General features: G+C 42.4%; 1 protein-coding gene and 1 long non-coding RNA gene across 6 annotated transcripts in view; one reads left to right on the plus strand and one right to left on the minus strand.

Annotated features, from left to right (window-relative positions):
- Nucleotides 1-5520, plus strand: part of LOC109303973 — a 5878-nt gene extending 358 nt beyond the window's left edge. The window contains exons 2-3 of the long non-coding RNA XR_002099272.1: nucleotides 112-1544; nucleotides 5340-5520. This is a non-coding gene — a long non-coding RNA (uncharacterized LOC109303973). The remainder of the gene's footprint in view (nucleotides 1-111; nucleotides 1545-5339) is intronic.
- The window catches only part of OCIAD2 (OCIA domain containing 2), a 20434-nt gene continuing 11947 nt past the window's right edge, over nucleotides 5476-13962 (minus strand). For 2 of the 5 annotated variants that reach the window (XM_019526401.1, XM_019526406.1), the window contains 3 exons: nucleotides 11945-11992; nucleotides 8307-8412; nucleotides 5476-5612 (listed from right to left, as the gene is read on the minus strand). In XM_019526401.1, the coding sequence (XP_019381946.1) occupies nucleotides 5540-5612; nucleotides 8307-8412; nucleotides 11945-11992 (227 nt within the window). In that variant the 3' untranslated portion in view covers nucleotides 5476-5539. Of the gene's footprint in view, nucleotides 5658-7702; nucleotides 7788-8306; nucleotides 8413-11944; nucleotides 11993-13962 lie in introns of all 5 variants that reach the window. The other 3 variants (XM_019526403.1, XM_019526404.1, XM_019526405.1) reach the window with 3 other exon arrangements.

The raw sequence follows: 13962 nt of genomic DNA on the forward strand, positions 1-13962 counted from the left end.
GTCAGAAAACAATTATTAAGCAAGCTTTTGGGTTCAAAAACCCTTTATCAGGCTAAGGAAGTTTCAGCAGTTGGTGTGTGCTCTTCCTGGATGAAATGAAAAGTAAAGAAGCCAGTTAACACGGGCACATTTATCTGGATTATTTGTTTGCTATTGATATTTGAATAGCAGTGTATTCCAGTTGTTAATAGATCAGGTATGAAGAGTCTTTCTTGCCTAAATGCCTAAAATATGTATATGAGAGTCCTTTTGATGCAATAAATGTGGTGCTATGTAGTCAGTTTATACTGCTGATGTTTAATACACCAAACATGGAACTTAGGCCCTGCCCTAGATTTTATGAAGCTTGATGTGTGTTCATTCCTCTCTCTGGGCCTTCCTAACTTCTGCATATTAAAACATTCCTCAAGCTGTCAACCAAACCTGTAGACTACTATGTATTATGTAAGCAAGCCAGGAGTACAAGAGGCGCAAAGGGGGGAGCCCTTAAAAGATTTTAGGCAGCAGTCTCGCCATGCAAGCTCATATTACAGAAAGGCAAGCAAGAGAAATCCGCCCCAGTTCTTTGAAAGCAAGCTGTTTGGCAGCTCTTAAACTAGAGCTGCCAACTGTTAAGCTGCAGGTTTTGCTGCTCCTGGCTAGATGGCCACATCTGCATGTGGCATGGAACCAAGGCAGCTGTTGAGATTCTTATGATTGACTTGATTCATGGAACTAGTACGTGCAAGGGAAGTGGTTTAATGACAAGGATCTGCTGCAAGATAAAGTTTCTGATCTGTATTTTGAAATCTACACATATGACAATTCAGCATATAGCATTTGCTACATGAGGGCTTGTATTGATTTAGCCACTGAGATCAAAGTATATAGCTAAAGCTAATGAAGCATATTGCTGAAACATGCATCCAAGACAAGGCATTCCAGCTATTTGTTATTTGGAAAGATCTGAAGTTTCAAGCTGCTTAATCTAATTAACATTGCTGCTGGGGGCTCAGGGGAACATATCTAACATATTACCTAATATGATGTGCTCATTTCCATACTATTGACCTTTTTTAACTGAAGATCTCAAGTTCACTCGGGGGAATACATTAATAGAAAATCTTTCTGATAGGGAAAGCCAACAGAAGACAATCTCCCTCATACCCCAAGATGTGTTTTCCCATTTTTTGAGGAACACGAGGATGTCGTGACTTCAGTCTGAAAAGGGTTTTCGAAGTTTCTGTTAGTAATTTTGAATTGTGTTCCATTAAACGTGATTATCACTAATTTTGCAAGATATTTAATTCTATGTTTTCCAGAAGTTGGTGGCATTTCAAGATTTCTCACCTGGTTATGTTTGTGGAAGTTTGTCATGCCAGCACACAATGTGAAGCTAGAGTTCAAATGAAAGCTCAGACTGATATTATGTGCTTGGACCAAAATGTTATCACTGAAATGTTTATAGCTAGCTACTGACAAAAATGGCCTGATATTTTCTTTCCAACAACCACAGCTCCTGCTGGCAGAAGTTGGGCCACACTGTAGGTGCCTGGGGTGATCAAGTAAGCTTTTCAGTTGCATTAACATTTAAAACTGACCTTTTTCTCAGAAAATATTCCAGAAAAATTACTTTATTTACAGGCCAATTGTTAAAGATTCTTGGCTACTTGCAGAATTAGACAAAGTTAATATACCTGAATTAGATGGTGCAGAAGCCAAGGGTTTTTTATTTGCTGTTTATCTAAATGCATAAACAATAGCTGCATTCTGTGATTCCTACTAAGCTCCTGCCTTTTCTATTTTCATGTTCTAGTTTTACAAGAAAATTAGTAATCAATTGGATTGACCAAAGTCAAACTTGTCAGTCAGGATTTCAACAGGAAGGTGTTTTTTTTTTTCTGGGCCCAAAATTCTTCTACTACTAGATCCCAGTAATTGTATACATTTTTAACTCCAGTGAAACCAGGGGCTTTTTAAATAGTTTCTAGAGAGGTCCCTATGACAGATAATTTATTGATGCCCATCTCTCATCTTCTAACCCTTATTTGCATGATTACATAAAACACATAGAAGTTTATCTTGCCATATGAACTCTGCTATATTATGGAAAAAAGCTATTTTTCTTTTGATTTTTTTTTCAGTTACAGAAAAGACATGCATTTCTATTTTCATGCTGCTACTGTCAACTGGTCTTGTACCCTTAATCACCAGACCACAAGGGTACAATTCACTTTTTAATCTCTGCAAAGGACAAGACATATTCTAAAGAGAAAATTCTACCTGTTCACTGTTCTAACCTCTCTGCAGGCTCTTCCAGCAAAGGGGAGATGTGTCCCCATTGTTAGTGCAAGGAATTACGGGTGTCTTGGTACTATGCAATAATACTTGATGTTTCATAGGCTCAACTCTCTTGCGGATTTCCTCCCGTGCTAAAAGGAATACGACAGAGAGTCAATTGTTTGTCTCAGACCTCTTTCATAGATTACCCATAAAGGGTGAAAGTGGTCAAAGCCTCTTTAGCATCTTTACTTGACTGGCATGTGAGGCATTCACTTAGGCAACTTAGCATTTCAAATACTTAATTCACCTTTCATTTATTCATCTGCTGAGTTCTGGCCATCCAGCTGGTGAATATTTTTTGGCTCCTGTCATTGGTTCATGCCAACCTGTGAGTTCCTGGATATTTTACTGAGATCCTGAGCTCTTAACCGAGATCATCTATGCCAAGGTAAGGGCTTGTTAGCTTTCCCATTGCTCTTAACATTTACCCTATAACCTAGTAATGGAGACAGAACTGACTGGTCTTCCCTGGGTTGTAAAATGTAATGTATATTTAACATTCTAAGTATCTGCTTTCCAACATAGTGTTCCACACTTTATATAGATGCTCTGGATGTTATTTATCTGACTTAATTCCATGAACCACATGCATCTTGCTGGGCAAGTCCTTGACAGCTATGACTAACAATATCATGGGAGTTGGTAGTTTTAATTCTCCAGAATTGCCCACAAATAAATGGCACGTGAAAGTCCTGAATGTCCCTCGTACTTACTACAATTTGAGATATTCAGTCCATTAATCTGTTTTAGTTTATCTGAAGTATTAAAGTATTTCAACATTATTTACTACCTATTTTAAATGGTTGTTCCCCAATTATGCACTTTACTTGAAACAATTTATTGGTGATAGGAATAAGGGGAACTGCTTTTTAACAATCTTAAATAACTTTTGCCAGGAAATATAGGCTTGTTACTTAGCAACTCAGAGATCAGTGTCTGGAGGCTGCTACTTAAAAGGTTTTTACAATAATGTTGCTGTAAATTCCATGAAATGTAGTCTAACACTTTAAAAACCTTTTAAGGATAATGTCTCCTGCATAAAGGTACTACTTAGCTTTTCATCATTTTTTCTCTTATGTACCACAAACTCAATGCTGATATACTACTTCAAGAATGATCATTTCTGATAGCCATGTGACTGCTTACACTAAATCAGAAAAAAAGAACAAAAAAAGAAAATAGCTGGTTAATCAAGTGAATTTATAATGCTGCTTTTATTGAGGAGAGAGGTTTTTTCTTTAATAAATAACCTTGGCATATGAAGAACTCTATTATAGCAATTGTGTGTGGCCAAAACAAGCAAGGGTAAGTTTAAAACATAAACAAGCAAGGGTAGGTTTAAAACATCATCAGCAAAGCTAACCGCACTTTATCATGCATCAGCAGATGCATGACAAATAGAACCAAGGAGGTGATACTTCCCCTCTGTGTGGCATTAGTCAGACTGCAGTTGGAGTACTGTGTCGTTTTGGGAACCATACTTCAAGAAGGATGTTAATAGACTTGAGAGGGTCCAGCGGAGGGCCACTCATATGGTTAGGGGCTTACAGGACAAGCCCTATGAGGAGAGATTGAGGGACCTGGACCTCTTCAGCCTCCACAAGAGAAGGCTGAGAGGTGATCTTGTGGCTGCCTATAAATTCATTAGGGAGATACAAGATGCTCTGTTCACCAGGGTGCCTCTTTGGGTAACAAGGAACAATGGTCACAAACTGACAGAGAGTAGATTTAGGCTAGATATCAGGAAAAACTTCTTAATGGTAAGGGTGGAGAAAATTTGGAATGGACTTCCAAGGGAGGTGGTCTTTAAGAGAAGGATGGATAGGCATCTGGCTGGGGTCATCTGACCCCAGCACTCTTTCCTGCCTAGGCAGGGGGTCAGATTCAATGACCTGTTGAAGTCCCTTCCTACCCTACCATCTGTGAATCTATATAAACATACATATTGCAGTTCAATGGTTTTGCACCAGTCAGTCATGCTACCGAAAACTTGAGACCATTTGACCTTAAGGCAGAAAATGAGTCAGTCTATGATCAGAACCTCTTTTGCAAGCTGACAGAATTAATGATACAATTACCATTTCCTTAATTACCGTCACCCAGGTTAGAAAAGAAATAGGAGGCAGGTCTACAGCCTGATCCCTGATTCTTACACAGTAAAACACAAGAATACACTTATTTTAAGTGTATCTAGTGACCCCCAACAGCCCAATATAGATTCTCAACTATTCCAGTTGGAGTTACTCAGGAGGGAGGTAGCTCACAGATATCTACACAGATAGGGGATAGCTGCCCTGGATATGAGTAGTCATGGCATAGCAAACCACATCACACCTAAGCATGTTAAACTGGTTCCAAAAGGTACCTTGGGAACCCAGAGCCAGATTACTGTTATGCTGAATGAACAGCTGTGTGGGAGCTCTGGTAGTGGCAGAAATAGCCTCCAATTCCTCTCCGTCACAGTGACCTGGTAATGCTGTCAGCTGGATGGTGAGCAGAGAGCACTGTCCAAGCACAGGACTTGCGTCATGCAGCTGGTGTAAGGGTAGATCCCATGTGCAATTGAAGTGGGAAGCATGATAGTTGCTTAACTGTGGGTTGTTCTCTGCATTATGATTCTGGATATTAGATGAAGGGATGTTAGCTAAGACCAATAATCACTCCAGTCTTGTTAGCGTCAATAGGTCAGTGTTGGCTTTCATTGTATGAGTAAGCTTAGTCACAGTTTGTACCATACTGATTAACACAGAATTCAACAGTTGAATAGCAGAGAGTAGGGTTCAAATTATGCAGTGTTTACACACCAACTGCCCAAGCAGACCTTGTAAGTTTGTTTCAGAGAGAGTGTCTGCCTTGATTTTTGTGCTAGTTTAATGACATAGTGTTTGTATGGAAGTATATTGTCTAAAGCAGTGGTGTCAAATACACCACATGCTCTGGGCTGGATCTGAACAGAGTATGTGTCTTGGCACTGCAAAATAATTTAAATGTTCCCACTTTTCTGTTTTTTGATGCAGGAGGCAAATGTGATGAACTGCAACCTGTTGCTTACAACTGACTTAAACTGCAAGAACTGCAAAATCTGAGGAACTAGCTACACTGAATGTAAGAAAGAAATATCCTATTGCATAAAAACTGCATTACTTGAAATGGGTTATAAGCAAGAATTTATTAAATCAAGCCTCAAGGTGAACTGCTTAACAGGTGATGGGAAGCTTCATTTCATCTGTCCAAAATAAGCTGTTTCAGAAAACAACTGGTTCTGCAGTATTTTGTCATCTTCATTACTTCTGCAACAGAGATGCTAAGATGAAGTACTTTTAAAGAAATTATATCTGAAAAAAATACACAATTTATAAAAAGCCTTATGCCGAGAGCAGACTTCTTAGATGTACTTGTGTAGCTCCCTGGTAACTTCTGTGGGAGCTCTGCAGGATTCTCTAAGATAAGAGTCTGGTCCTGGAATTTGCCTGCAGGACCATCATTTTACCCTGACGTTCCAAGAGCGTGAGCAAGACTCTCTTAGTTATGAGAAGTAGTGAAAAGTAGTATTTATTGTCTCCGATGGCCCTGACTCACTAACTATATGTTTTAGGAGGGAAAAGAGTAGCGTGCAAATCATAGAAAACTTCCTGTAGTCCAGTTAAATAGTTAAGTAATTAATCATAATAATATTTTTAATTATGTGAAATAAAACCCAACCCTTACATTTATTTTTCCTAACGGAAAAACCTAGTCATCACACCTGGCTCTGGGTACACACAGAACATATTTTGAAGGTAACCAATACCTCTATAATTGAATAATCTCAGCTCAAAATTCCTCTGTCAAGCCTGAGAGAGATCTAAACACAAGGGCCATCTCCTAAAGCATAGTTTCTCAACCTGTGGTACGAGACGTAGGCAGGGGGTATGCCGGTACCCCCACACTCTGTCACCCTCTTTTCCTCTCTCTCTCACCCCTTCCTCCTCTCAAAACTATGGCGAAAAAATTGGTGCACCATGCATTGTGCAGCGCTTTAAATTCTCCAGTAATAATTTGGTTCAGCCCTCCTAGCTTTGGCCAATGTCACCTCTAGCCCAAGTACATACTTGAGTTGTACACCCTTGGTGTAAAAGGTGGCAACCCTACCCACACCAGCTCAGACATCTGTCATATCATGGCCTTATATACACAGCCCTTCTTCCAACATATGGCACACATTAGTCTGTAAATATAAAATCCCTTTGAAAATTGAGTGTTATAGTACTTATTGACATTTTCAGAAGTTAGGGGCTACTTGCTACTTAAAAGGTTGAGAAACACTGTCCTAAAGTTCAAACCTAAGGCTAGTCAAGTGAGCAGAAGACTTAAATTCTTATGCAACAACACCTTTTTATATGGCTGTAACAATGGCAATCTTTAATCAAGCATGCTTGGGTTCTTTAGAAATACTCATATAAATGACTTAGCACTGTAAATCCCACTGACCTTTAGTCATTTAAGTATTTCAAGAATTCTCTCTTAGCTGAATATTACTGTAGACTTCAGTGTGATAAGCAGAGCAGGGGTTCAGATGAAGCTTTGCTGTCTTAGCAGCCTTCAGCTGCTTTAGAAAGTGCATGTTCAGATGCAAGTGAAAAAATTCCTCCAGATTATTAATGGAGATAGGATACTCTAATGAAGTAATGATTTTTATAATGGTTTCTACAAAAGCAAAATACTTTCTCAAAATATTTAATAGTTAACATACTTTCACAAATCCATCCTAATTGACTAGGGTCAATGAATAGGATCTGCTAGGATAATAATTCATGGGATCCTATGTTCAGAAGCAACAATTATGGATCATCTAGCTAGGTTTCCTATGAAAGGCTAGCCAAATAATCTTACAGAGTAATGTCTTTACCAAATCCTTCATTTCTGTTTGAGCTAGATTAAGGTATTAGATTCAAATGTAAAGATTATTTACTGTCCATACTTTCAAAGCATAATATTTCAGCTGTTTTTAACATATCCAAACAGAGCAATCTGTGAATGTTCAAGTCAAAAACAAGACACAGAAATAGTATTCAAACCAGCAGGGTTACATTAGTTTATTTAGAATATACAGTAGGCAGAATATGAAAATGACTTCCAGTTAGGTTAAAAGTAAATAGTGTTGTTTCCTGAGAATTTGCATCTAAATTAAGAATTCCTCATAAATAGAGATTAAAAATGAATATTGTTAAACAGAAACAAATTTATTTAGAGGTATTAAAAAAAAAAGCATTTCTTCTGCTCATTGTCGGGTTGTTTCATCTCTGTGGAATTTATATTGTGCACTGCTAAGTGTTTTAGATGAGAACTCTTCAGAATAAAGAAGGAAATCAAAACTTCATACAAGTTCAAGTGTGTGTACCTGCAATTAAGGTGTGGGCCTTTCGTGTTCCCTTTCATTAGATCAAGATTTTGCTTCACACTCCTTGCAGGTATGATTATCATGCCTAAAATCAGACAGAAAAACTGAACATTTGGAAAATAAAACTCAAGAGATTTCAAATAGGAATCCATAGTGTCAAAACTAGTTTGACCTGTTGTGGTCTTTCACAGTACTTTGCAACAGAATAATTGCTCTATGATTTTGCCATAGTCAAGAATCAAGTGAAAACTAAGAACTAGCATTTTCCAAGGGGTGCCTCAAGTCTCAAAAAGGTTGAGAACTGCTGCCTTAGCTTATTAATGAGAATGTTGTGGGAGTGTCAAAAGCCTTGATAAAGCTGAGGTATATTACATCCACTGCTCTCTCCCCATCCCACTACCTTTGTAATAGATGGAAATCAGGTTGGTTAAGCATGACTTGTATTTCATTTTTAACTTTTTAACAACATAACCGTGATGTATATACCTTGGGAAAGGATGTGAGAACTTAAATTCATATGGTAGCCACCTTTCTTTTTTCATTCTGTTTTCAACAACTATGTTTGCATCTAAGAATAAATATTCATTATGCAGTCAGAACAAACCTTTTATCTTCTGGACCAAGCGGTGTAGCATTTATGCTTTGAAACTTTTTCTGGCACACGCCTATGTATGACATTGTTCCAATGGCAAAACCTAAGACACCAGCAACTGTAAAAATACATCACACAATGTAGTTAGTATAAGAGTCTTAACTCAAGAGTCCAGCTCAAGAAGCCTACATCTTAATCCCAGGATTTTTTAAAAATAAACTACCTCTGTTGCATGCTGTTTTCCAAAACATTTTATAAACATATACAAAGCCCATACTGTAATAGGATTCTTTTCACCTACTACAACCATCTCATTGATGAAACATAACAGCTGTTCACATGTGAAAAACTGAACCCTATTTGACTAGAATAACAGGGACAATTTATATAAAAGCAGACTCCAAGAAGAACTCCAAGTGATATTTGACCAAGATGTTAGCAGTAACTGCTCCTGTGCTTTCAGAATGCACCATGGTGTTTTTTTAATGACTACCCTTTAGAGATGCATGATACACTTATCTGATATCAGATTGGCACCAATATAAAGAAAACTGACTGTATTGGAAATCAGCTTTTTTTGCCTGATGTGGCTCGTAATTCGGCCAATAAATGCCCCATGGATGTGCACAGCTGCAGCGCAGCACGTAGGCAGTGAGCAGCACAGCCCAGCAGCTTGGTTCTTACCTTCTTGTGTCCAGCTGGTAAGAATGTTGTGGTGGAAGGGGAGGGGCATGGGGGGGCAGATCAAGGCCCCCACAGTGAGGGAGGGAGTGGGGCTGGGGTAGGGTGGCACAGGGCATGGGACAGAGCCATAGTTCATCTGGGGGGAGAGGCAGCGGCTTCAGCTCTGCACACACCCTGAGAGGGCATGGGGGGCATGTGCACCTAGATCTGCTACCGGGTGAGGCGGATCGCTACTGCGCTGGTGCTGGAGCTGTGCCGGGCTCTTCCTAGTGGGGGCTGGGCCTGGCTGTGCTCAGGGTGGGCAGCATTGCTGGGAGGAGCTACAACAAATTTTAGGATGGCTGCGGCACCCCCCTGTAGACTCTTCCCAACGCCACTGCTGCCTGCCCCAAGTGCAGCCTGGCCCAGCCTACTCCGATAGAGCCTGGCGCAGCCCTGCCCCGCGCACATCCAGGGCATACGCCCCCCATACCTTCCCAGGGTGCATGTAGGGCAGGAGCTGCCCCTCCCCCGCTGGGCAGCCCCTGCCCCAGCCCCACTCCCTCACCTCAAGGGCCTCAATCGGTCCCTTACGCCCCTTTCCTTCCCTTCCCCCACCCCTTCCCACAACAACAGACCGACTAGCCAGACACTACTCTTCAAGCTGCCGGGCTGCATATCAGAAATCGGACTGGTATCTGCTGATATGCTACCTTAAAAATCAGCTCCAAAAAGCTCTATCGGTGCACCCCTACTACCCTTTCATCCCCTATAACTTTTTTCCATCACTGGGGCTTCACCATGGCTGTCCTATAATGGGCACTACTTAAATTCTCCTCCAAAAAGAAATGCTCCTTTTAACAACACAGTGACGGTTCCTGTGGCAGGGCACTATTTGTGCCTGCCACTTTAATACCTGGGGCAAAGCAGCCAGCAGGCGCTTAACCGCAGCAGCCATTTTAGAGCTCTGGCCACTCATATAAACAGGGCATTTTGTTGCTGGCTGGAGGTGCAGCAACATCACCTAGCTGTGAGACTTCATAGAATACTCTGGAGGTAAGGGAGGAGCTGTAGGGGATGGTCAGGAGGCTCCTGGTCCTGGGCATGACCTAAAACTGCACCCTGCCAGGAGTGGGTAGCCTGGTGGGGCTCTCAGTGGCATGGGAGCCCCCAGAAAATACCAGGCCAGTTACCACCCTGGTGAAAGGCAGGCTGGGGTACCTTAACCCCAGCTCCCACAACTGGGTGGGTTACCCCCTTGTAGAGCCTGGAAGGTGGACCCCAGTGGGAGAGTGGGGCTGTAGACTCAGAAACCTGTCTTGACATCCCCTGACTGGTCAGTGCTGGGGTCAGGACTGGAAGGGGTGAAAGGCCATGGGCCCACCTTGAGGAATGCCCAGAGCTGAGGGCCTGAGGTTCTGACTGGCCTGGAGGTGAGGCCAGGGCCTGTGTAGCCCAAGGTCCAGGGGGGAACCACACCTGTAAGGGGGAAGCAGCTCAGGGAGCTAAGTAGCCTAGGATGAAGGTGGAATAGGCTGCCTGAATGGAGGGATCCAGGTGGGGTTCAAACAGTAGGATTCTGAGGCCCAGAGTAGGGCTGGTGACTGTAAGAACAGAGGATGCCACCTGTGAGGCATGGGCTGTGGTGTAGAGGAGGTACGGAGCTGCAGATAACGCCCCTGGCATCTGGGCAAGAAATGGGCAGCCTCCTGCTTTAATTAACAACTAACTAATTATCATCAAGGCAAGGTGAGCTGTTAGCCCAGGAACAGGTGGGTGGGCCAGAAGTAAATCAGCCCTGAGAAGGCCCACCTGTTTCAGTTCCTCACTGAACCACTAATGAAATCTACTTCTCTTCTGGGAAGAGAAAAAAATGATGATGATGTTTAATTAGCTCGGCTGCTGCATACATTTAGTGCAGTAGAATGCAAAAATGGTCCTGAATTGCACATTTGCAATAAATAATTTGAGTTTGCATTGCTATTATTTTATTGATAATACTGCAGCAGTACCTAAATGAGGCCCCAGTGCAATTTAAGATCTTTAAGTAATATTATGATCCTGTTGAGGCCTTGCTGCTGAATTGCCATGTCATAAATAACAGCCCAGGCCCCATAACATTTAAAATATAAAAGACTAGGTATAAGAAATGGCTAAAACAAGCAAAATGGTGTGACTATAAAAATACTAGAATGCTTTGATATAGGCTAGCTTTGGGCCCAGTTGGAAAGTAATCCACAGTAACAATCAGCTGCCTAGCCACCATCAGATGATGGGGGTTTTTATATGCGTTATGGTGAAGTAAGATTTAAAATAGGCCCTGGCTTTCTAGATTTTGGCTGGGAGTTTTCCCCAAAGGTTAGGGATGGCTTGGGAATCAATGGCAGACAAGCAGATCATCAAGGCTGCTATCTGAAGAACAAAGGCAGGGTGGTTATACTATAGCACAGATTTATCAACTGGCAATACATACTTGGGGCAGGGATGACTGTTCACTTAGAACAGTTTCAAAGAGGAAAGGGGGAGCTGCTACTCTAAACTGCTATGATACAAATGTGGCAACTGCTCCAATTTTAACCCTGCTTCATCCAGGGTTGACTATTTAGCTCACTTGTATCACTAAGTGCTTGTAGTAGTGCAAGTGTAACAGCTGCTATACACTCCTGAGCAGCAGCTCTCCTGCCCGCTCTGTAACTGCTCCTAGTGAATGTTTGTCCAAGGCCTTACTGAAAAAAGTCTACCTTAAACAAACTTTACTTACTAAATCAGCTTGCAACCACAGTAGAATTCCTGTTACCTGAACTGCTCTGGTAATGCTTCATACGTGCAAGTAATAAGTCTGGTAACCTAATATTCAAGAGAACAGGGAAGTACCCTGATGGTTCACAAGAGAAGTCTGGATAGTAGAGGTTTGAGGAATTACTATTCCATTGTAAACTAGCTTACCCCAATTGCTCTGTCCTTTTTTAAATTGATCTTTAACTTACGTGCAATCTTAGGTAATGATCCAAATCTTGGGCTTGAAGTGAAAACACCTAAAACAAAATGTAATAGTTAAGAATATACTTCCCACTCCAGAAAGCTGCCACCATTGAATAACAGAAAATGGGCTTTTTCTAGCAAGCCTCTCTTCTAAGAGAAAAGACTATATAATACTTGAAAATGGAGTAACCTAAATTACCCTTCACAATGCATTCTGGTAATTCACAGTGAGGCTACTTGTGTGATGGCTCACAAGTGTCAGGAGGAAAAATGACTTATTCCACAATATAAGGAGCTGGAATCCACATCTCGTTCAATTTCTAGCTCCCTAGAGCAGCTGGATCTGGGAGCTAACAATGAGAAGGCCTGCCAATGCTCTTCATTGACCTGCTTTGGCCAGCGATCAGACTAGTGTTAACTGTCAAGAGGAAAAACCATGTTTACCCTCTTCCATTGGAGGAAAAAATGTCACTATGACATTCTCTCTTTTGAGAGGCTAAGATGGAGTTCATGCACAGAAAAGAAAATGGAAAGATTCCCACAAAATCCCCTTCCTCTCAAGTCATGTGACAATAATGGCTTATTTCTCATCTCAGTTTTGTAGGAGGATGTCATGACATACATTTACCTCCCCAGGCTGACTTGATACCTTCAGGCAACAAATCAAATGCAGCATCAGGAATTTTCCCCTCAATCTTCCAAATACCTATCTCTCCCTCTAATCTTTCCATTTATATCCTGCCTTTGCTTCAGAGCTCTCATGTTGCAGACAGCAGGTTAAAAGCCAAGAAGTGGATCTTCTGCAGGACCTGTCAATGACACTCCATAATAAGCATGAGTGGTCATAACCATGTGGTCACAACTGCATGATGCAACTGTCATGGCAAACTGCAGCCAATTCCAGAGGGGGGGAAGAATGAACCAGTCTTTCCTGGAAACTTATTTGCAGTACTTAAACTTTCATTAAAAAAATGTAGAGGTGCACCGATACACTGGTCTGATGTTGGATTGGTATGGATATAAAGAATATTGGCTGTATTGAAAATTGGCCCAATGGAGCCAATAATTTGGCCAATAAATGCCCATGCTGCATGCAGCCACAGCACAGCACGCGGGCAGCGAGGAACAGTCAGCAGCTTAGAGAGCTGCCTCTAGCTGGTAACACCATGTGGTAGAAGGGGAGGGAGGAGAGAAGGAGCATGTGGGGAGGGGGCAGATTAACACCTCCTGCGGTGAGGGGCAGGTATGGGATGAAGACGCAGCTCATTTGGTGGGGTGCAGGGACCTCCTGCCACTGCTTGTACCCTGGGAGGGCATGGGGGTCCTGTGCCCCTGGATCTGCATGGGGCAGGGAAGGTGTTGCAGCTATAGGCTAGAACTGGATTGGACTCTTGCTGGGGGATGGGCTTGGAGTGAGCGCCAGCAGCACTGGAAGGGGGCTGCAGCCACCCCAAATTTCACTGCAGCTCCACTCCCAGCGCCATCACCAGCGGCCGCCCCAGCTCTTTTCGGAGCATGGATGGAGGTGGGGGATTGAGCCAGGGCTGCACCAATCAGCTGGCAGTAGCAGCACTAGGAGCAGAGCTGTGGTGAAATTTGGGGTAGCTACAGCCCCCTCCCAGTGCCACCAGCACCTGCTCCAAGCCCAGTCCCTGGTGAGAAGAGCCCTGCACAGCTCCAGCTCCATCCTGCCCTGTGCAGATCTGTGGACTCCCCCCCACCTCCCCCTCAATGCCCTCCTAGGGCACAAGCCTTGGCAGGGGCATGAACTGCGTCTCTGTCCCACAGTCTCCAAACTCCAGTTGGATAATGCATGCCCTTGCCCCCTCTATCACCGCTGAGAACTCTTGCTCACTGCCCCCTCCCCCCGCCCCTTTCACCACACAGACTTACCAGCTGTAGGAAACTATCAGAAATTGGATTGGTATTGGCCGGTATGCCTCCTTAAATATCAGGTATCGGTATTGGCTCCCAAAATCTCTATTGCTGTATCCCTAAAAAAAAAAAAAAAAAAAAAAAAAAA

This window comes from Gavialis gangeticus, unplaced genomic scaffold, assembly GCF_001723915.1.
Source record: "Gavialis gangeticus isolate Ggan-Ray unplaced genomic scaffold, GavGan_comp1, whole genome shotgun sequence".
Lineage (NCBI taxonomy): Eukaryota > Metazoa > Chordata > Crocodylia > Gavialidae > Gavialis > Gavialis gangeticus.